The sequence below is a fragment of the Etheostoma spectabile genome, chromosome 4 (assembly GCF_008692095.1).
Source record: "Etheostoma spectabile isolate EspeVRDwgs_2016 chromosome 4, UIUC_Espe_1.0, whole genome shotgun sequence".
Lineage (NCBI taxonomy): Eukaryota > Metazoa > Chordata > Actinopteri > Perciformes > Percidae > Etheostoma > Etheostoma spectabile.
The window spans coordinates 23,791,448-23,814,942 of NC_045736.1; the positions used below are offsets into that span (position 1 = coordinate 23,791,448).

Consider the following 23,495-nt stretch of genomic DNA (forward strand, 5'->3'; position numbering starts at 1 on the left):
GCACACAGTTAAAAGTTTTTTAATATTATTACTAGTATTACTATTATTACTATTATTAATATTAATAATACTTTTTTATTTTCATAAAACGAGCCTTTGTTGACCTTCATGCAATCTAAAACTAATATTATGACTCCATATCCAAATTTCTGTTTATGTAACCTAGGCTATATTGTCTGGTTAAATCAGTACCCTGGTTACGGAGGCCTCATTACACCTGAGATGTAACCTGGCACCTCATGAAGACATAATTTTCCATTGTTAAAAATATGTTCATGTGGAGATAATAATATAACGAGTGAGAAGGCATTGAGTAAGAAGGGTTTTTATAGCTAGATCTCTCTTCATTATAATGTTGCAATAGAGAAAAGCTACTATAGCCTAGATTTCAAAACGTTTAAAATGCTATGGGACCAAGCTGTTGGGTTCTACGAATGACAAGAACGGCGGGGAAACACTACAGAGAGCGCCACTGGCAGCATGAATAAAGGCAGACAACGTGCAGGGGGGTGGGGGTGGGGGGGGGGAGTTCCGAGGCTGGGGTAGGCTCATAGGGTAGGCTACGGGAAAACGAGGTAGAGGCGGAGCTTATCTTTGAGCGTGTATGCATGTGTGTGTATGTGTGTGTGTCCTTGCTCACCCCTCCTCCTTTTAGCTACCCCACCCCCACCTCTCCTGCCCCCCCTCCCCTCTCGGCTGCCCGCCCCTGAGTCTGGAGCAGCAGCAGCAGTGGAGCTTCACTGCCTCTCCTCGCCTCACAGTGCGGGAATATACCAGCGGAGAGCGGAATGGATACGGAAGGGAGCCAGAGCAGCCTGTCCTCCGGCACGGACAACTCCCCCCACGACCCCTGGTAAAAGCCTCAGCCCGTCCGCCTGCCTTTTGCTCGCCTCTCGGCCTGATTTGAGTTCACCTTGGACTTTAGTTGAGTTCAGTGCGGGAGCGGAGCAGCGCCGAGACAAAAGACAAGCACGCTGTGTGTGTGTGTGTCTGTCTGTGTCTATGTGTGGGATGGATCCACTCAGCGAAGGAGACACAGACGCACCGCTGCTTTCCGCCTGTTCCCCCCCCCCTTCTTGTTTGTTTATTTATCTCGGGTTTCCTCCAGAAGGCCACATTGCAACTTCTCCTCCATCATCTGGAAAATCCTCTCCTTTTTTTCCTCCTCCAGGGGATTATAACGGCCCGACTGGCCGATTGGTGACTTCGCAACATGGCCGATGCTTTCTTCTTACTTTATTGATGCTATATTACGCATAATTTCCTCCCGTTTTTCCCATTGAATGTGCATGTGATGTGCTCAAAAGACGGCGTGTTATAATGTGTGATTTACAGCTTGTATTTCTCTCATTCAGCAAAATGTTCATCGGGGGTCTGAGTTGGCAGACAACACAAGGTGAGCTGTCCCGCACGCTACTTTAATAAGTCTGAATGAAAGCCTCCTGTTTACTCCTGTGTTCCACACATACATAGCCTATAGCTTGCATCTCACCAGTGAGGCTTCCTGGAGTTAAAGAGAAACACTGTAGCCTAAATAGTTTAATCAAAGCCTCCTATTCAATAAGGATCAGCTCGTAGGGTTTAGACTTGCCGAGACGCAGTGAGATTAACACGGAAAGTGCATGCACATACGACGACTTTGTCTGCCTTCCTGCGCGCTCCTTACACAGAAGGGCATTTAGTAAAAAGCGATCGATTATTCAGAAGTTATCGCTCGCGTGTTGTGTTCCTTATTGTTACACACTGCTGAATCCATTCATTTATTTTAAGACCCATGGGCGCAAGCTGATGGACGAATACAGTTTCTTCTTGTTGCGGCAGCCCTTGTTATTATCCCGCTGCTGGCTGCTATGTCACAACAGCAATCGTCACCAAGTGTAGCTTTGTTTGTGGTCCGCAGGGCCTAATGGGTTGTTATGTTGAATGGCCAGATAGCCCGTGCATACAGTCTCTGGGGACTGGAGGGACACAAACACAACGTGGTCAGCCAGACCCCATTGTCTCTTTCCAGTCACTGCCTGCACACCACCTCACCAGGGCCTGTAGGAAAAGTCACATCTGATTATGGATTTATTTAATCATGTACACTTTCTGTCTTTGCAGAGGGCTTGAAGGAGTACTTCTGTAAATTTGGCGAGGTGAAGGAGTGTATGGTGATGCGGGATCCCGTTACCAAGCGGTCGAGGTAAGAAGGAGGCGTGTGCCCTTCGCCGTCCTATCACCAGATGCCTCATGCTCTTCCATGCTTTAGGCTACCATTAGGCTGTTTCAGCTGCCGTGAATTTGCATTATGCTTTTGACTTGAATTGCTTGTTTTTCTCTCCTTTTGCAGGGGGTTTGGGTTTGTAACATACGCCGAACAAGCCGGTGTGGAGAAGGTTTTGGCGCAAAACAGACACGAGTTGGATTCCAAAACGGTGAGTTATACCTTTGAAGAGCTGGATGCTGCCAGCGAGTTGTTCTGGGTAACTTTTCCAAATTCTGTGTAGCATGTTTTTTCCCCCCCTCAGTGCATTTTGCCTCCCACCGTATGGCTTGTAAAGTTGAGAAGTGCGTTTTGGAGCAGCCCCCCTCTTCCTCTCTCTCTGCTCATTTCCCTCTCCAAATCCCGGTTCAGGGCGCCAACATGAAAGCGTTCTTTCTTGGTCTTCATTGCCATGGTTACCTGGGGACCTGAATGGGGTAGGAGCCTCTGCTAAACCCTCACAAGGTTTATGCAGAGAGCTCACAAGTTTTTTCTTCCTTTTTTTTTTTTTTAATTGAAAATATCAGCACCAGTTTTCTGGTGGCAACTCTCAAAGGGACAAAGTTTGAGGAAAGAAAACAGTTGTTTCCAAACTGATGTCAGGGGCAAATCTGTGAGGTCCAAGTGAGTCTGAGTTGAATTTAAATATTGAATTAGAAGCTGAGGTTTGTTTGAACAGCTACTGTGATCAGAGGGTTCTCTGTGATTTCCCCTCCTACACTACTGACACATGAAGATTCAAATGTGAGTAAATGGGACAAATCATTTACCAGATATAGAAGTTCGAACACACAATGTGCTCGTAGCTACATAATAATAATAACTTGGAACTATACGGAGGGCGGTGACATGTAGATGTGTGTGAATCCCTGCTGTTGAGTCAAAGCTGCTGACTCAGATTTAAATATCTGTGAATGTTGTTGTCTTGGCTATGTAGATTAGTTGTAGAAATTGGAACTGGGTGTGTCAGTTTGTGGCCTACACACATACATACATACATAATAGGATCATTTGAGAGTGAAAATCGGTGGCAAAGAAAGGCAGCAGAGCCCAGGGGTGGAGAAAGGTAGAGTTGGTTAGCTGTTGGAGCAAGCCTGTTGCCGGGGGTGACGCCAGCCACAGGAGACAGTGCTGTAACTGCACAGCCTGATGGGATTTATGTCTCCATAACAACTTCTCAGCTATTTTGCATCAACTTAAGACACTCGGCTCGGTTGGGTAGCAGAGACACATACACACACACACACACACAGATAATGGTATGTCACGGCAGACCTTTATACTTAGGTGTAAGTGCGTGTGCACGATTATCTGTGGGCTTTTAAGTGCAGTTTTTAAATATTTGAATTTAATTGCAAAGTTGGTTCTTTCTGCGTAGTTGCTGTGAGTTTTATTACAAAATTAGTGTTTCTGTTGTAATCTGTCATTTTTTTTTCAGTTAGCTTGGACGCAAGTTCTAAGCAACTGTAACGTGTTACTCTATGAGTCATATTGACGATTAAACCAAGGTACAGTCTTTGAGAGCCAGCGTGTGTGAGTGTGATGTGAACATTGTTGGCAGGCCACTGGTGGGGTTAGGCGTTGCCCTATTATAAACCAAAATACAGCATAAGGCTAAACAATAATAATGTTAACCACTCCAATGCAGCTGTGGTTGCTCAGGTTGTTGTGGCAGCAGTCTGCGGGGGAAGCACACCGTGGTACCATTTATCCAACCAGGCGTTTTAAACAGGGTTGTGGTTGCCATTTTGTTGTTTACATTTCGGAATATTGGAGCCTACATTTTCTCTATGTGTTTGCAAACCTCTCAGTTAAAGACAATAATGACTGTATTGCGTATCACGATACATTACAATGACAATACATCAATAAAATATCACTGATGCAAAATGACCGAATGTTGTGTAGCAGATAAACAGCTCATTCCTCAAAAGCGCAACATGGTTTCCAATTTTTTGTGCTCATATAAAGCCTTTCAAGAGTACATCATTACTCAACTGTGGGTCAAATTCTGTTTTTAACAACATGCATAGCTTTAAGGGATCATTGACAACCTCTCTGTAACGTTTCCAACACCTGTCCGAGTTTATTTTTTTCTATATTTATTTATTTCTATGCACTTTGTGTCTTCTTGCACCTGGACTCTTTTTTTCCCTCCCTCTCTCCACAGTTAGAGGAGGATAACTATTGTTTGATCAGCAGGAGATGTGAGAAAGACATTCCTCTCTGGAATGAAGAAGAATATTCGAGGCTCTGACCCCCCCCCCCCCCCCCCCCCCTTTCTTTTTATGCTGAGCCTTTGGTTTGAGAGAAAAGGCGCTACAAGGCCTGAAGCAGGAAGAAGAGAGACAAGGAAGGTGAATGAAAGGGATGTAACAGAGCAACAGGGTGCTGTGTAAGGACCCAGGGTTAGAAGTAAACTACATAACTGGTTCATACCACTGGTTACAAGTGGTATTAAACATTTACTGTCTAATGTTATACTGTTACGTCTAGCATTATTTTAAAGCAACAGTCCAAACACCAATTGAACGTAATGATTACTGTCAATACCTGTGCGCCTACGTATTTACATGCAACAAATGAGAGGTTGTCTTTTGCTTTTTAGAGTGATGTTGTTTTGGTTGGAGGTTAGATTTCCTGTCAGAACAGAGTATGGCCTTAGGGCAGTGGTGTGCTGTTGTATTTCTCTGGACAGAGAAGAAGGGCACAACTGGTATTTGTTTTCTCTGAAGGAAATAGTTTACTGGAACCAGTTACGGGTGGAAGAAAAAATGAGACCAGATATTCTATGAAATGCCACTTCTCATTTACTCATTTAATCACTTACTGTGATATTATTTGTGATGTAGTAACGGTACATGAGTTTTCAGATGAGACAAAATATTTATGGGATTTTGTGACATGTTATTTGTCCGCACAATTTTATTTCACTTATTTAGGCAAATAAGTAATGGATTATTGTGCACTTTTTAATTATTAAGATAAATAAACAATTTTTTTTTAGCCACGTTCAAAGTGCAGTAGACAGTACTTGATGATGATTTGCTAGTAATGTGTGTAACATAGTAATTGGTGAGGGGGTGAGAATCTTCACTATTCTCTAATCTCAACAATTAATGTGATTCAATGTGACAATGCATCACGATGCACCACCTCCTCAAATGTCCTATGTATTGCTACATTCATACACATTTCATCAACAAATTCAAGCAGTCAGATATGTATGACCTCCCATTGACATTATCTGAACACAGCGGACAACAGGCAAAAGGCAAAAACAAAAAAGCAGTGAAAAAAACAACAAGAAATATATCTACAAACAATAATCAGTTATTGTCTGTCACTGCATCAATGCAAAATCATCCACATCATGATGCATCGATGCAATGATTAATTTCAACACCCCTAGTAATTGTGTAGTGTCCCAAAATAATCCCTTAATAACCCAAGTGTAACGAACAGTAATTGAAAGAAAATTATCTATTTTATAGAACAGAATGACAAACATAAGGCACATACAGAAGATTCTTTATTTATTTATTTTTTACACCAGGTAAACAAGAATGCCATTTCTGAAATGGTTACAGTAGGTGGTAATTGCTGCTTTTAGCATGACCATCTGTGAAGGTACAGTTGTGGTCACCAGCATGGTGCTTATATAGCGGCTTCCTTCTATTACTGTGCACTTTAACAACCTACAGTATGTGGCATTGCAGTCTGCCATGGCTACTGGTCAAACACTTAGTTAGTACTAGTGGCTAGTTGAGTTCAGATGCTAGCACCAGCTCCCGATGGGAGATTAGCTGTTAGTGCTGACGTGGACAAAACTGGAGATGGGGGATGGAAAGGGTGGAGGAGAGGAGAGTGAGGGAGGCCCAGCTTCTGTGCTGTAATTAGTATAGATCTGAAAAGCAACTAATCCGATTGAGAGACACAAACTGGATTGGGCTTCCGTGGTCCATGCGTGGCCTCAGATCCGGGGATAAAGCCTGGATCCAGGGTTCTCTGTCCATGCACAACCCTAACCCCCTTACCACCACCACACACACCGCCCTGGCGAGACGTCCTAGCGAGGTTACAGGGACAGTGGTTGGGTTGGGGCTTGCGGGGGGGGGGGGGTCCTCATTAGTGAGCTTCGTTAACTAATTACTGTGCCATTGTTCAGTTGTGCAGATTGACCCTACTGGCCTGAGCCCAAACCAAGTCTCTCTTTTGCTCTGCATGCATGCATTGACATGCCAACTCCTTTTGTCTCCTCTTCAGTTTATAGCTTTTTGTTACGCTTATATTGATTATTATGCTATAATGAGGCAGACTGTGGTGCCCTTTATGTCAGTGTGGGTGTTTGCCATTTTGTTGCAAGAATGTGTTGGAAGGTTGGCTAATGTGTCACAGCTTAAATGTCTGTATATGACTCTGTGATGGCAATGCACTTGTTGTCAGTAGAGGTGGATTAGAGTTTCTTTGTGTATTAATGTATTCTTGCCTATTTAATTACATACTGTGCGCCACTTTGTATAAATGTGTTGCTGTTTGTGATTGTGCTACATCATGTGGGTGCTTGTAAGTCAGTGTGTTTGCATGTGTGCCTGTGGGGGTAGCATGGGAGCCCCAGTTCCTCTACGGGCCCATCTGTTTTGTACTCTTTGTCCTGTTAATTAATGAAATCAGAGGGGCTGCCTGCTGGGACGGCCCCGCTGTACCGCCACACTGGACAGGCCCACTTTCTCATGGGCTGACTCTGTTTTCCAAATGAATGCCTTCTCTTTCTCCCTGTGCTTTCTCATTTTCACACTCTCTCCTTTCTCTCTTCCTCTTCCTCTCTCACTCTCTATCCCTATCTAGCTATCCATCTATTGATTTGACGTCCTATTTTTTATTTGTGTTTTCCAGTTTGTAACACTGGTGGATGCGCTGGGCCACGTGAGGTGAATATTGGTCGTAGATTAGTCTAGTCTTCAAAGCTAAACCACTAAAATCATATTGTAGGCTCACTGTGCTACTTAAGGTTGAGTGGAGGTTGGATGTCATGAAGCAGGATGTTAGTCAGACCATTTCACGAACACTCAGTCATAACTCTTCTTTGTCAGTCTGGGAAGAGCAACTTTTTTGTCCTAGAAAGGTTTAAACATCATTCATGCGTAGTTATGTTGTCACCACTGTTGATTGGGACTGTTGCATCGCAGAGCCACTACTCAAATGTCCAGCCTCTGAAGAGCTATTTCTGAGTGTCGCAAACAATGACCTGGCTAAGTCATTTTACTTTTTGCTTTGTGGCCTATCTGTCTTCCCTGAGGCTAATCCGACTGTCTGATAGATGCTTTAGATTTCATTTATTTTAGCCTTCTTCTGAGTACAGCCAGATGTAGAAATGACTTGTTAGATATTTTCTGTTATTTCGCTGAAGTGGAATGTTTTTTTTAACAGCATGGCATGACTGTAGCCGTAGTAGCACTACTACAGATATTGCATTAGGTCTAACCTAGTCTAGTTGGTAACCTTTTGTATTTTAGGATGTCTTTTCAGAGCTTTTGATGATTTAAAAACTATGAAATATTGATGTTATGACAACATGTGAAATATGGATGGAAAATATGATGATATATTTCATGAGACATAAACATTTGTCAACGGATCTTCCTTTACCGTAATGTCTATGATTACATTGCATTAACATGATTGTTGCATCAATGTTTTAGTTTTAGTTTTTCAATTGTTTTAAGAAAAGTGTACGACAATATATAGTAATTTTTTGACATAATCTAGATATGCTGATTACGTACCTCTAATGTAAAAAGGGCAATTTTCAAGCAGAACTGAAGAAAAAAAATCGTACAAATTTCCATTGACAGCAGACTGGTTTTCAAAATCACCACATGTGGTTAAATTTGTAAAAAAAATGTTGTTGGGTGTTTGTGTTTGATAGTGCTGATAGAAACTGAATTTTGGCAAATATTTTACTGAATACACTATACGCGATTGCAGCCTTGTGTCAAATGTGAGATTTGGTTTCTGACCGCTGTAAGAGTGAGCTTGTGGTCTGTCACATAATGGTCTCAGGGTAGCAACTGTACTATAGTTTTGTTAAAACCGGGGTAAAGGAAGCTCTCAGATGCCATATTTCCCAACCACTTTACACCAGGACTGTTTTGTAAGGGTGTGTTATTGTAAAAATATGTATTTATAAGATTACGTGGCACAATAGTTAATAATGGCTAGGTACATTGCTGCCTGTTGTGGTAGTCTTCTAGGTTGATTCTGTAATTGTGTATCCTTCAATGGTCTCTGCACATCTGTTACTTGCACTGTGAACTGCGAGACTTGGAGTATATAGAAATGGCTACATCTGTATTTGCCTTTTATAGTATTTGCATCTTTTGCCCTCATCTTTTTGATTGAAAAAAAAACAGGTGGTGGTACAAAGGTCACCGTGGTGGTAATCATACAGTATGAAGCCACACATCTGTTATGTTCCATTTGGCCCACTAAGCACAGATCCTGTAAGAAATGCTGTGTTGTTGTTGTTTGGTGGTGTGCTCTGTTGTTGCTGTTGCCCATAGTCGCTGGTGGCTTTGTTTGTCCTTGTCACCTTTGTCTTTGTGCTCACGCCAGCTGGAGGTGACTCCTCTCGTCTTTGTGCCCCACTTTAAGGTGCAAAGACCTTCTGCAATCCTTTCCAAGGACGCTCCCGCTGCATTTTACACAGCGCTGTGTTCTCGAAGAGGTACTTAAAGGTCCTCGTAGGATACTTTCGTCTGTAGATTTGTCATCAGAAGCGGTAAATCATCACAGGAAAGAGATGAAAGGATTGTTAGAATATTGAAAGAACACACTCTCCATGTATTGTGTGTATTGTTCACATTATAAGTACTTATTTCTGGCCATTTGGTAGGCTCCTCTTGAGTTGCCAATATCAATTCAATACCTCTGATAGCGGCTGTGTGAGACACAAGGGCTTTTGCTTCACACATCCAATTATTAGAACAAAGATGGAACTCTAAGACCATAATACACTACAAGGTCTTGTGACCTAAAATCATCTCTCTCTCGTTGGCTCTAGTGAGAATAACACAAGATTCCTCACAAATTTAAAATGCCAAGCCAGGCTTTGCATATTTAGCATTATTAAAGGCCAGCTCATTCAAAACTCATTTGCTTCTAATTTTATCTGTAACCTTGACCACTGCTGAGACATTCCATTTGGGAGAAATATGTATACAGTCAAATCTGGTTAATCCAAAATGGAACTTGTCTGGATTTGTGAGATTTATAAATATATATATATATATATATACATACATATCCATCTGAAATGTATTCAGAATATTAAATGCTCATTTTGGATTCCAGACTGCCCTGCTCCATCAAGCTTGTGGCTAAGATGTATTTAGTTGTGTCTCAACACACAATTTAGAGAATATAGGTATTCACGTCTCACTGTGTATTTTGTTCCCTACGCCTGTTTGTTTGGCTGGTGTGTTTGGATTTTTTGGGGCTTGCATAAACAAGGGTCTACTATACATACTCGCAGATTAGCATATGTTCCATTTCTGGACATGCAAGCCTTCAGATGGGTTCAGACTTAGAGGCTCTGGTTAGTTAACAGTGTGATAATTCATTAATGCCCAGGGCAAAATTCCGTTTACACAAGCACAGGATGAGCTACTGAACATATCCGGAGCAGGTAGAGATTTAGTGTCTTTGCTCAAAGAAACTTAAGTGGGGGGGGGGGGGGGGGGGATTTTTTCTATTGCTTAACTTTTTTTTTAACAGTAATATTTTTTTAGGCTCCTGAAAACTCAGAGCCTTCTTTGACAGCTCAAAATACATCTGACTTTTTATAACTAAATTAGGATTTCTTATAAATGATTTTTAACTGATTACATGTTTTAAAAATGACACACTACTTCTGTATGGGATGGTTATCACTTAAATCATTTTCCACATATGAGGTTTTAATAAGGCCAGAAAAAAGCTTTGTTGATTTTGCAATTTTTATGATTATTTTTACACTTACAGCAGTGGGGTCTTTGCTTCTCCAAAACATTGAGACGGTATTGAAAATGTCAACCACAGCTCACTTCTAGTAGAATCCTCTAAATATCTGTAATAATCGGCCTATCGTCACAGTTCATCAGTCATCAAAACATTTAGCATTTAAATACACACTAGGATGTCTTAAAATGTATACGTTATTTCAAAAACAGAAATATTTTACTATTACCAATTTAAAACTCATCTTAACTCATCTCACCCCTACAGATCGACCCGAAGGTGGCGTTTCCCCGCCGGGCCCAGCCTAAGGTGAGTACACCCTGAAGGGGTTAACAGCAAAACGGAGTAGTGATGATGTCATATGTAACCCCTCATCACGCAGTCTTCTGGTTGGCTGGGATTAGAGTCAGGCAAGTGACCAAAGAAGAGCGGCAATCCACTTGTCCAGCCTGACACATTGACCCCTGACCCTAACCAACCCCTGACCATCAGCACCCAACATCAAACACACACACACATGCACGCGCACTAAGCTAAGCTAAACTAAGTACAAGCTTAACACAAACAAATACAAAGTCTCTTTATCACCAGCATCTACCTCCTGCCTAATGTGATTAGCGGTAAACGATGCCTTCTTCTCCTTCTTCTGTGTTACTAGCTGGTGACCAGGACAAAGAAGGTCTTTGTCGGAGGACTGTCAGTCAATACCACCATCGAAGATGTGAAGCATTACTTCGACCAGTTTGGAAAGGTAAACTAATAAAAACAAATCTGGTATCTATTTGTAGGCTCCTGTCTTTCAGATTATCTAATGCAGTGGTTCCAAACCTTTTGTGTCAGATGAACCTTAAAGGGGAACTACGCCCAATTTCAAAATTTATACATGTTATTCCTATGGTCCAAAAATATTAGAAAACATAAACAACTCTCTCAAATCGCAAAACTAGAGTGCTAAAACTCAATTTTACCATCAAGTATGAAGTCTGCTCCCTAGATAATGAATTGGGAAAAATGTTACAGATGACACAGAGCACCCAGGGGAATGTTCTGAGTATATGAACATTTACTGAGACACACTACAATAGAATACAGCTCATTTGGGTATAACAAAGAAAACAAAATCAGTCTCCAATTCATAGTCTATTGAGCAGGCGCAGACTTTCTGGCTTTAAAGGAGAGTGACAAATATTGATTGAACTTTCCTAGGCCATGGAAATAACATTGGAATTCTTCATTCGGGTGGTGTTTCCCTTTATCAACAACCTCCCAACATCATGTTACAAGTTTGTTTACATTCGGTTGAGTTCAAACATGATATTGTTTAACTAATCATGATATAAAAGTGGACATGACACTGTATGTTAAAATATTTTTTAGGTTAGGTTTGGTTAGGTTTTGCATTTATAGGCTACTACTACCACCTGGACTGGTAGAAGCTGGATGTTTATCTAATAAGTTTAGCTATTTCAATTGCTTGTTTAATAGCTAACTATTTAAACAGTTTATCCATCGCTATTAGCTAATATTCTCTATTTGAACTATTTTTTTTTTAGGTAATTTAACCATTTATCCATCAGCCAACATTTTCAATGGTTAATTCTAACCTTCATCCATCACTTTTATCTAACATTAACAGTTACTCTATGTATCTCTGTTCGCTTGCTAACATGTTCTCACCCACTCTGAATCGCAACTTGTGGTGTTCAGGTGTTAAAGCTGGCACAATATGTGGTCATATTTTTTATATGAAAACAAAATTTCTATTTCATCAAATGAGCTGAGCTACTCCACAATCTTTCCTTGTACCCCCTGGCAACTGCAGAAGTACCCCACGGGGTAAAAGGACCCCTGGTTTAGAATCACTGCTCTAATGGACTGTGCACCTTTGATAGATTATATTCACGTGTTGCCCCTATCCGTTTGACATCTCTCAAAGTCGAAAGGATTGTATTTTTTTGTTGTTGTGACTTTTCATTTGAGTCGAGGCACCAACAGAAAGTGCAAAAGGGGCCTAATTACAGAAAACAACCAGCTATTGTTTAAGGGGAAAGAACTAAAACAAATGAAAATAAAATGCTGTTTTGGCCATTGATGGTCTGGTCTGCCAGCTAGAGTATTAGTTAGTTTGTTAGTTTATATCTTTTGTTTGCTGTTTTGCTCTCACAAAATCTCGTGTTTTTGGCTTCTTCATTTGTCTTGCTCCTTTGAATGAAATTTGGTGAAAGGCAAACACATGCTGTGGAGACAGATGAGTGGCCGGGGAGAGGGAGGAAGAATAAAAAGCAGCAAGAGGAGGGGAAGAGAAGAGGGAGATGGGGTGGGGGACTGAAAGGGAAGAAGCAACCTCCCGTAGAGAGAGAGGGAGGGGGGCTAAGAAGGGTTGAAGGGCAGAGAAAAGGAGGAATGTTGAGATAGGGAGGAAGAAAAGTGGCTATGAAAGGGCAAAAACACCAATCTGATGGGCCATAAATGTAAGCCTATCCAACCAACTTTGGGAGGTTTGGGAGTGTGTTTGAGTAGAGTTCAGGCTCTTCAGTATTAACTAATCAGATGCAACAGCTGCTCCTGCAACAGCCCCCCCCCCTCCCCCCCACACACACTTTACCCAAAATCAGCACCTCAGACACCAACTCCTCTCCCATCCCACATACACATACCCTGCTCCAGTCCCTCCCAGCTTGTTGCCGTGGTGACCTGTTTTCGTCCATTGTCCCGCTGTAATCCAGTAGTTTTTTTTGTGTGTTTCCTTTAAAAAATGTGTAAGGAGTGCATTTGCATGAATGGAAAGCAGGGTGTGTGCGTGCATGAAAGTGTGACTGTAGCTGCAATGGGAGAGAAGCTTGCATACATTTGTACAGACTGTAAGACTCACAGCCAGTGACCCCAGCTGTCACAACCATTAAGTGTGTGGCTCTACTGTTGGTGTAAGCAGGAAAAGAGTCTGAAAATTAACATTGCTTCAGAATTTAGGCCTAATGGATTGGAATAAATTAACAGCACAAACCTCCTTCTGCATTGTGTCTGGCTGTGTTTTCTCTCATTTGGCCTCTGGCTCATGTGTAGGGTTTTACCATATTCAGGTGCTAGTTCAAATTTACATAATGTCTTCTAATTGTGGGTCCTGGGTCCAGCAGGATGAGGGACTATTTGGACTGCTTGGACACGTGAGACCAAAGCTGTATCATGGATAGCGCCAATTCCAAAGTGCATTCCTGCTGAGCGGGAGGTATTTCTTGTTTATTATCTGAGCCTGGTTACAAGGTGCAGGTTGGGATGGAGTAGGACTCAGTGTCCTGTTTATTTTCGTACTGTGGCACCGCCTCGCAAAGGAAAACACAGAATGCACTATGTATTATCTGCAACTCTTTGATACGTGCAGTAGTATTTTTTTTGCAGTATACTTCTGAAGGCACACCTACATAAACTCCATTAGGCTCACTGGACTGAAATGGCTGCTTAGTTGACACGGCAGGTGTTTTGGACCAAAGGCAGGAGTCAACGGCATGTGTTAATGTGGGGTTTCCTAACTGAACAAATTGGAGCTCCTGTTGCTAAATGTCACCAGACCAATAAGACTATAGCAGTCATGTTTGTGTGAGACATCTGAATGTCTGAATGCTAAGGTGAAGGTCTTGTGATCCCCTCAAACTGGGGGGAAGTTGAGAACACCTCTCCTCTTTTTGGCTGAACGCAGAGCCCGTCTGATTCAGAGAATTGTGTTTTAAACTGGTAATTAGGCAGAAAGGTAACTTGAAAATTATCATTTCAGACAGCAATTCCCTGTTTTCATGCCTTTTATTCTGCCTTTCGTACTTCACAAGGAAAAATACCATAAAAATCCTTTTTCTGAAATCAAGTGAGAGAGTAAGTCAAAGCAGTTTGCATAGGAAGGAGTGAATAAGATGAGAAGTGCAGCATGGACAGGGCAGACGGGAAAAGTTGGGACTCCACTCACCCATGTGAGTTGGCGATTAGGAGGCTTGACTGAACACTTTGTCTGCTGGCCTGTTTAGAGAGAGATGGTTGGAGAGAGAGAGCGAGGAGAGAATGAAAGAGGGCGATATAAAGAGACAGAAGGGAAAAAAATGTGAATGCCACCTTTCATAATCTCGCAGAAAGTGTATAGGACTTGTCATCAAACGCTTGTTTTTCAGACAATAGCTGCACGCTTCACTAAAACCTGGATATTTTTAATGCTGCTCTCGGAAAGCTGCGTATGATCACAGCTGACCCCTTGTTTTTCGGTACATCTGAGAATGTCAGAACTTCATGAGAATATGACCTTAACTTTTTTTACTCTTTGCATGCATGCTGACTAGTTAGTTACTGAGCCGCTGCTAAGCCAATCTCAGACCCCCACAGCTATCCAATCAGATTGTCTTACATCACCCTGGGCAGTGGACATCGGAGATCATCTTCTTATTGGTTTTGGCAAGGGCAAGGGGCTGGTGTGCGACCACAGCATAAGCTCACACACGTGACGGAATATTTCTCAAGTCAGCGTGCCATTGTATGCTAATGGGAGACAATAAGATGAAACACATTAGCATGACTGCACAGCGTATTATCTTTGGCTTCCGGCTTCAAAAATGTGGCTTAACAGCTCAAAAGCTGCTCGGACCAACCGTCGGTCATCTCTTCCAGAATAGATGTGGCTAATGCTAACATGAGGGCTAGCTGTGCAACGTGTAACTCTACTCTTATGATAACATGTTGGCTTGCAGCTGTCCACTAACTGTCCTGTTCCCCGGCTCTCTGCTGTGTCATTGAGTTTGGACAACCGGAAGGGGGGAAGGCATGAGGGAAGAAGAGGAGGAGGAGCAGGAGCGGTACAAACTGAATGAAGGACAGAGAGAGGAGGGGGTGCTCTGTGTGTGTCCAAGCTATATGTTGACAAGGATGAGAGTTAAAAGGGTCAAGCTGTGGACGCAACGCAACCTTGATCCTCTCCGTGTTCATCATTTGGCAAGGAAAATCTGAAAATCTTTCACTGGGACCGGTGTTATCTCCACTAGTAGGATGCGTTTTACATTTGAAGTAAAGGTCAGAAATTGGATGGCCTGGTCATACAGAGGCCTCTGCCACTCATGTTACACTGGTTTGAGTTTCAGTGCTTGTTACCTAATGAAAATAGCCATGTAGTCATACTCCACATGTATCTCCATGTGATATAGGGAGATCTGTGTTGCAGATTTTTGTGATTGTTGTCACAGTACTTGTTTTTGGCTAACGACAGAAAACAGAAGGTCATTTCCACTGCGATCCCAGGCCTTGGCCTCTCTCTCTCTCTCTCTCTCTCTGAGGGAGGGAGGGAGGAGAGGGTGAAAGGGGGGAGGAGGAGGAGGAATATGAATAGGGCAGTGGAGTGAGAGCAAAAAGGAACGTGTAACGAGAAGGAGAATGAAAGGAGAGTGTGTTGACAAAGAGCCCAGTTCACTTTGTTCTATATACTGATTCAAAATGTTCATTTATACTCTATCAAAACCACACCTTCTATTTTGTTTTTATCACCCAGTTATTAATCAGTTTCCCCTTTTTTCGTTTTCTGTCACATGCTTTCTCTCCCTCAACTTTTCTCCTTTCCCTCCATTCTATTCATTGAAATTAGTTGGGGAGGGAGGGGGGCAAGTTTTTTCTAATTGAAATTCTTTACAGGGTCTCCATGGGAATGGTAAACTTTGTGGAGAGGGAACAGCAAGGGTGAACAAATGAAAGGGGGGAAAACGAGGGAGAGAGAGAGCAGGACAGAGTTTGTGAGAACTCAGGATAAAGACAGAGACCGAGCAAAGGATGGGGAAGAATTTTTTCCCTGCGCCTCGTGAACGGGGAACATTCACTTCTATTTTGCCTTGATGGATTGTATTTCATATTATTTTTATACAGCCCCCCCCCCCCCATTTCCCCATCACTCTCCTTCTTCCTTCGTAGTCTTTCTTTTTCTTTCCTCCTTTGTCACCTGTCACCCCTCCCTCTCTCCACTGCACCCTCTCCATCTGTTTTCCCCTCTTACTCCAAATGCTAAAGAGGGACAATGGCACCCCATGCTGTGTAATGATTGTGTGTGTGTCAGTGTGTTTGTGTGTGTGTGGGAGTGAGTGTGTGTCTGTTTGTGTGTATGTGTGTGTGTGTGTGTGTGTGTGTGTGTGTTAATATGTCAAAGCTTATCTATTCTTTGCTTTGTTCTCACAGGTCGATGATGCCATGCTTATGTTTGACAAAACAACCAACAGACACAGAGGTACACACACACACACACACACACACACACACACACACACTAACACACAATTAGTTAGTAGGGAAACCTACAAGAATCTGTTCTTATAAATGAAATGAAAACTCTAACAGCGTGATAGAGTCACTGTGTGAACGTCCGCAAAAAGAAATGTATCCAATGCAGGGTCAGGAGAGTTCCAGGCCAGACGGTACTTAACAAGACAGATGAGGAAAGAGGGAGAGAGTAGGGTGAAGAGTAGGGTGGGGTGAGAGAAATTGGGTGTGCAAATTGGTAGAAGACAGTATATCTGGGCTCGGTTTTTGATGGACCACGCCCCATGCCTGCTCCTCCTGATGCCAACAGCTTGATTGACAGGCAAGCAACGCGAGGCTTGTACTGCTGTCGTTTAGCTCCTTGTGTTGGAAATGGCTGGCCCCAGTCTTATTATATCCACTGTAGAGTTTTCAAAAGTGTGTGAGATATTGAATGTGGGCAAGTGTTTGTGTTAAAAAAATGACTCTTTGTAGAAAGGGAAATTCTGAGTTTTTACATAATTTTTTTATCCATATAATTGTGGGATCTGGGGTCGTCTTTGTCACAAACCAGGGTACTGCAAGTGTTGGAATAAGCTTGTGTGTGTTCCAGGCTTTGGCTTTGTCACCTTTGAGAATGAAGACGTGGTGGAGAAAGTGTGTGAGATCCATTTCCATGACCTCAACAACAAAATGGTACGCATGTCAGCAGCAACGTATCTTACCAACCTACAGATTTCTATTTAAGAATTAAAAGTTATTTAATCAAAAAACATCCCAACATTTTTTTATCATAAAGAGTTGAGCATTATCTACTTAGTGATGTTAGGATTTGTTTGAGCTGCTTTTAGTTTTTCCGCCAGGGTGTCATGTTGTGTAGTTGTGTCTTTCCCTCAGTATCTTCTACTAAACATTGGTTTCCTATGCTTTAGGTGGAGTGTAAGAAAGCCCAGCCCAAGGAGGTGATGACACCAACAGGGTCAGCCAGAGGCCGCTCCAGAGTGATGCCCTATGGGATGGACGCCTTCATGCTGGGCATCGGCATGCTGGGTAAGATCCAAAATCAGACGTACACCTGAAGCAAATAGGCTGAAGTCTCCTTAAAGGTTTTATTCATTAGCAGTAGGTGTTGTTGTTTAGAGCGGAAGCTTAACACAACATGAACACGGGACACTTATGGACAGTTTTATAGAAGAGGTCTTTACGTAATATCACAATTAGTAATGTATTTAACCGTTTAAATTAAAGGGTACTTTCACATACATAATTGATGAGTTTGAGTTATTGCTGGAAGTTGATTTTCTTCCAAATTTCTAATTCTTGTAATTCAAAATATAGGCCTGTTTTAAAGCTACATTTAAACATGTAATTGTATTTTTCAACGTGAGAACGGTTTGATGTGCATTTGTCTCAATAATAATGCATTTGTCATGGACAGCAACTTGCTGAATGCACTGCAAATTTCACGTGTATACTGGCCTATTTAGTGCTTGTTATCTTTTTTCTGCAATACAAAACTAATAACTAAATAACTCATGCCATGTTAAGCATGTCGTCTGTGGCTCCTTGATGTAACTTGTGAAATGTTAAGAAGCAAAATCCGGTTAACTTGAATTAATTTTGGCTTTTTGGTTAATGTTAATCTCTGATTTTTGAATGCTCAGCCCCAGTGAAAAAAATCATGATCTATGATGTAAACATTTAGAGGTCACAGGCTGAAGGGCACTGGAGTTATACATGGTTTGAAAGCGTCCTCATCGAAAACAACAAACTGAGAGCTCTGTGTGTGGGGCATTTGTTGTTGTTTGGCTCCCTCTACTGGACATTTCACATTGTACTTTACTGTTTACTTACAGTGTCTCAGTGATGGCTGTAGATGTTAGTCATTCGGTCGGGTTTGTTCATAATTCCTCTTTGGTGATCCTGACCCTGAAAATCTGTTATGATAATGTGGATGGTTTAATCATCATACTAGGTGTCTTACCTAATAATGGCTACGCTTGTTTGTTTTTTTAATTAAAGAAATTGCTCACATTTATAACAAATGATGATAATGTGACATCATGTACTTTGGATACTTGCTCCACAGTAGCAGAGAGAAAAAGCAGACAGGAGACATGTATTGTTGCATACACAACATTAACGTCTGTAAAGGCTTATGATGACAATCCTACTACTAGTAGGCAGGTTTTCTTCGCATAAAACTAATCAATATGTAATCTAATATGTTACTCATTTTCATGTTAACCCGCAGATCAATCAAATTGAATACAGTTTCTGTCTTTATGTCATCATGTGTCCTTATCCAGCTAACGGATGATTATTTCTTATTTTAACAGGTTACCCAGGATTCCAGACTGCTACATACACCAGCCGTAGTTACTCTGGAATTGCTCCTGGTTACACTTACCAATTCCCAGGTAAGTCCATATACATATAACATAGAATGCACTGTCTCTGTCTTTTAACAGGAAGAAGTAAGTAAATTTAAAGGATACAGGTTGTAGCATGTAGCTGATTTAGCTGTAAAGTACTGGGATCATGAAAGGTGTACGAACTTCCAGAGTGCATGTGTGAGTACACACACACACACATACACACACACACACCACACACACACACACACACACACACACACCACACACACACACACACACCACACACACACACACAAACACACACTTAATACCATCTTAAATTTTTTTAAATTTTTTTTAATTGTTCCTGTCTTGCTTTCCGTAGCCTCCTCCTTCTCTTAAATTTTTCCTTGCGTCTCAGATCTCAAATGTTCATCATTTGCCTGTTTTCTCCTTATATTCTTCTGTGTTTATTTGATCTACTTATGTAACCTCCTTTCATTTGGCTGTGCTGCCCCTCCTTTTCCTTTGCTCCTACCTTCCTGCCTGTCTGTCCTCACAGTAGAGGTTTAACTTTTTGTACTTGTGCCGCCATGTTAGTATTCTAGTGTGGCTAAATGTCTTTGTGTGTGTGTGTGGGGGGGCTTTGTAGTCTGACCGGTGGATGGTGACTGTATTTACAAAGCGCTCTCTCTTGACCTTCTCTGTTTCTAGAATTCCATTTAGAGAGGACCCCCCTCCTGACATCATCCCACCCCCATGAGCTGGCAGGTCAGTGGCTCCTCATTCCTCCAAGGGCCCCGAAAAAAAGAAGAAGCTATTTAGCAGCAAAAAGTCAAATGAAACTGGTGAACCGACTCTGCCTTTGATGAGAATTATTAGGTCGTTTACTAGAATAATTAACCATTTTACTCAGGTAATAAAGTAGGCAAAAACACAAGCTCTGTAGCTTCCTGCAAACACATCTTTAGAGACATGTGTGATCATGTGACTCTACAAATGATCCTTTAATCTTACGATAAACTTTCTGTCTGTGAATCCTGTGGCTATATTAACAAAGTGCCAGTTATCTTACCAGTAAGAGTTGTCTTTAATTTCTTGGCTAAGAGTTCCAAGCCAAGTTCCTCTTAAGAGCTATTCGCAAAGCTGCTGAGAGCAACTTCTATTGCGAATTCTTAAGATAAGAGAACAAGCGGGGGAAACATTTAAAAAAAATTCAATCAAATTTAAATTTTTATTTAAATGTGCAATTAATTCATACAAACAATTTAGTGAAAATTTAAATTTATATTGTAGTTTAATTATATGATACATTTCATTTTAAAGCAAAAGTAAAAAATTAAACACAACCAAATTAAAAGATGACATTAAATTAGCATCATTTGACGAATTGTGAGCAGGTCTTTAATGACTCGGGAGTTCTTTGAACTGCCTCTAAATTCTCTACACTTATAATTTCACCTAATTCAGCCAGTTAGGAGCTACTTGTTTTAGTGAGTACAGCCGCTGTATCTACCTGCAGCTCTGCCTTTATTCTGCCATCTAGTGGCCCTGAGTTGTACTGCCATTCTCCTCTTTTTTTTATCATAAGCATTATTTTGTTCCTTATTTAAAGAGCCTAAAGTCTGATTTTATGGCTGGTTATGTGCAGCTGTGTTTTGGATTTTGCCCTCTCCACTAGCTGGATTAAAATCAGACAACAGATGTTTGTGCACATGTCATCTCAACCGACACTGAGCTGTAGATATTGACTCATGATGTGAGTGATTCACAATGACAATGGAATAATTTGGTCTGTTTGCAATCCTCAGCCATTCCCCTGACTGCGTATGGACCAATGGCAGCAGCCGCAGCAGCAGCAGTAGTTAGAGGTATGTGTGTGTGTGTGTGTGTGTGTGTGTGTGTGGAGAAACAAGCGGAGACAAAGAATGTGTGCACTTGTGCATACACTTGCCTTAGGTAGAACTGTGTACAATGTCCTGCTTAGACAAATAAAAGAGTATTTTTAGATGCATGTATGTGTGTGTGTGTGGTGTGTGTGTGTGTGTGTGAGTGTGAAGCCCTCTAGTGAAGAATCCCAACTTGTCTCCTCTGTCTCTCAGGCTCCACCCCTTCACGCACAGCTGGTTTCCTGAGCACAAGCAGCCCTGGACCAATGGCTGACCTGTATGCTGCAGCCAACCAGGACTCAGGAGTCAGCAGCTACATCAGTGCCGCTAGCCCCGCCCCCAGCACAGGATTTGGCCACGGTTTAGGGGTAGGTCACATGTCCCACCAACACGCACACACACATTTCAGTACATGCTTGGATGCACGTATTATACCCAAATCTAATAGAACGTGTCTCCACTCACTTGGTCGGTGTATCCCCAGGGACCTCTGATTGCTACTGCGTTCACTAATGGCTACCACTGAGAAGACTCAGGTCACTGAAGATGGGTGGGCCTCTCTTCTGCTGATGAGCCAATCAAAACGCTGGCTGCCCTCTAATGGCACAACCCGATTGGCCGGCCACAGGCTCTTCCTGGCTCTCCTGGCTCCCTGTGGCTTCACCCACCGACTGAATATCTTTTTAAAGTCCCGAACTCTGTTTTGCTGTAATAATCTCACTTCAACATAACGTCCCCCGTCTCTCCTCTTTTGTCCTCATGTAGTGTAATAACTAGACCCCCACCCCTCTGTTATCCATTATTTTCTTTTGAAGCTGAGGAAAGAGATCTGCAAAAAAAAAAAAAAAAATCTCAGAAGGTTTGTCAAAGTCACAGAGGACTATGTTGAGTTTTTTTTTATTATTATCTTATTTCAATGTGATACTTGTTTCATTATGAAATCCTTTTAAGCTGTTACTGATGTGAACAGAGAGAGAGAAAGCCGTGCGAGATGGGTCTTTGTCTGAAAACGATTTTTAACAAAGGAAGAACAAAATCCAACAAACTCCTCTTTTTAACTCAAGCATCACGGAAACATGAAAAAAAAAACTAAACTAAAATGTATATTTTGGTAGTCTTTAAAAACAAAAACCTTTGTAATATTGTTATTAATATTGACATAATAATGATAATCTGTAAGGTATTTTATTCTGTAATTAGTTTTAAAGCAATGTTTTTATGACTGTAAGATATTGTACATAGACGTTGGGTTGGGGGGTGGGGGGTTGAAGGGGTTACTGAACTGGCTCGCATGTCATTGGTTGGTTTGGGAAGGGTTAATGGCTATTTGATTGGCTGTCATTTACTACTATGTGTGGTCATCTCACTAGTTTAATCAGTATGCATATGGTATATGTGTACACGTTGGCCAGTCGGCTCCAGCGATGCTACAGAGCAGCACCGTCGACGATAGCTGTTGAGAAATAACACTTCCAGGAGTTTGTCTGGCACATTCTTTCACTTAAGTTAAGTTTGGTCACACACTCACCCCTTTGTTTGCTTTGCTTTTTGAAAAAAAGCAACTTTGACTTTTAACTTTAAACACCATGATGAACCAGATTTCTTGCATCTTCATGAAAACTACTTCAGATTAAGATGACGGACTACGGAAGTATCACAACCTTAAACAGGAGAAATCAGGCGTTCACGGGGTCGGGGGTTGACTTGACTTCCTCTTTTTTGAAAATATATATATTTTTAGCGCAATTCACTTCTTACGTTTTTTTTGTTTTTATTGTTTACTTTTTTTAAATAATTCTTTTATGTGGTGTTCTCCACCGGGAAAACAAATGAAGGACATTCTCAGAGAAGCAATTGTAGAAAACATCACAATCATGTTCTGTCTTCTTATCGCTTTTGAACGTGCATGTGATTGCGTCTGAGCGTGTGTGAGTGACTGTTTGTGCGCATACATCAAGGTGTAATATGGAACTACTTTTGGCAACGAAGGAGCATTTCGACGCCATTTCTTTTGGTACTAAAAAGCACCCTATTCCATTGTGGCTGATCTGCTCCTCTCCCCTGCTTCACTCCCATTTCATATTTAGGTTTAACAAATTTGTACTCCTCTGGAACCAACATGTTGTTTATATAGAGTTGCTGCTCCGTGTAGTGGTGAACAGAGGGGGTTTGGGCAGGGAACCACAAATGGAAAAGGGTCTCGCTCCCAGTCGGCTCTGATACGGGACCTCAGTACAGACGACACTGGCTGGCAAGGAAAGTCAAAAAGCTGGAAGAAGTTCAACATTTGCAAAAACAAGTAGGCTGTTTGTTCAGCCTTCTTGCTGCAGCCTGTTTGATGTTCAGCACAGCAGAACACTTCCTGATCCAGCTGGTTGTTCCTCTGTCAGAGCACCTGGGACATGACATAAAACTACTGCTGGACACCAACACTGTAACTTTTTAACTTACAATAAAGCAATAAGTTATTTTTTACCTTACAAATGAAAATAGTACTATTATTGCTAATAGCAGACGACGCAACGTGTGGATAATTCTGCGGCATTATGACTTATTTTCAGGAGAAAAAAAAAAGAAATTATATTTTTCTGTTTTGAGATCTTGTTCCCCTTGTATATTGATTTAATAATGCTGTCTTTTGTTGTGTTGATGTAAGGAAAAGGGCCAATGCTTTGAATGGAGCTTGTAGCTCTACGAGCGCAGTTAAAGTTTAAGATTTGGGCTGTCCCCCGCCAAGCTTTACAGCAATGCTTTTCT

At 41.6% G+C, this 23,495-nt stretch overlaps 1 protein-coding gene across 4 annotated transcripts; it reads left to right on the forward strand.

Annotated features, from left to right (window-relative positions):
• The first annotated feature begins 603 nt into the window (after window positions 1–603).
• LOC116687390 (RNA-binding protein Musashi homolog 1) lies at window positions 604–22,762 on the forward strand. 4 transcript variants are annotated; one of them, XM_032512741.1, is made up of 14 exons: window positions 605–853; window positions 1,356–1,396; window positions 2,104–2,185; window positions 2,333–2,417; window positions 10,511–10,552; window positions 10,902–10,994; window positions 16,433–16,481; window positions 17,106–17,188; window positions 17,425–17,542; window positions 18,832–18,912; window positions 19,564–19,620; window positions 20,661–20,720; window positions 20,952–21,106; window positions 21,187–22,762. In XM_032512741.1, exons 1-14 carry the CDS (start codon window positions 789–791, stop codon window positions 21,262–21,264), a joined length of 1,089 nt encoding a protein of 362 aa, XP_032368632.1. In that variant the 5' UTR covers window positions 605–788; the 3' UTR covers window positions 21,265–22,762. The 4 variants fall into 4 exon arrangements, with proteins under 4 accessions (XP_032368634.1, XP_032368635.1, XP_032368632.1 ...); XM_032512742.1 differs by having other exon boundaries at window positions 21,223–22,762; XM_032512743.1 differs by lacking the exon at window positions 19,564–19,620 and having other exon boundaries at window positions 604–853.
• Window positions 22,763–23,495: the final 733 nt, after the last annotated feature.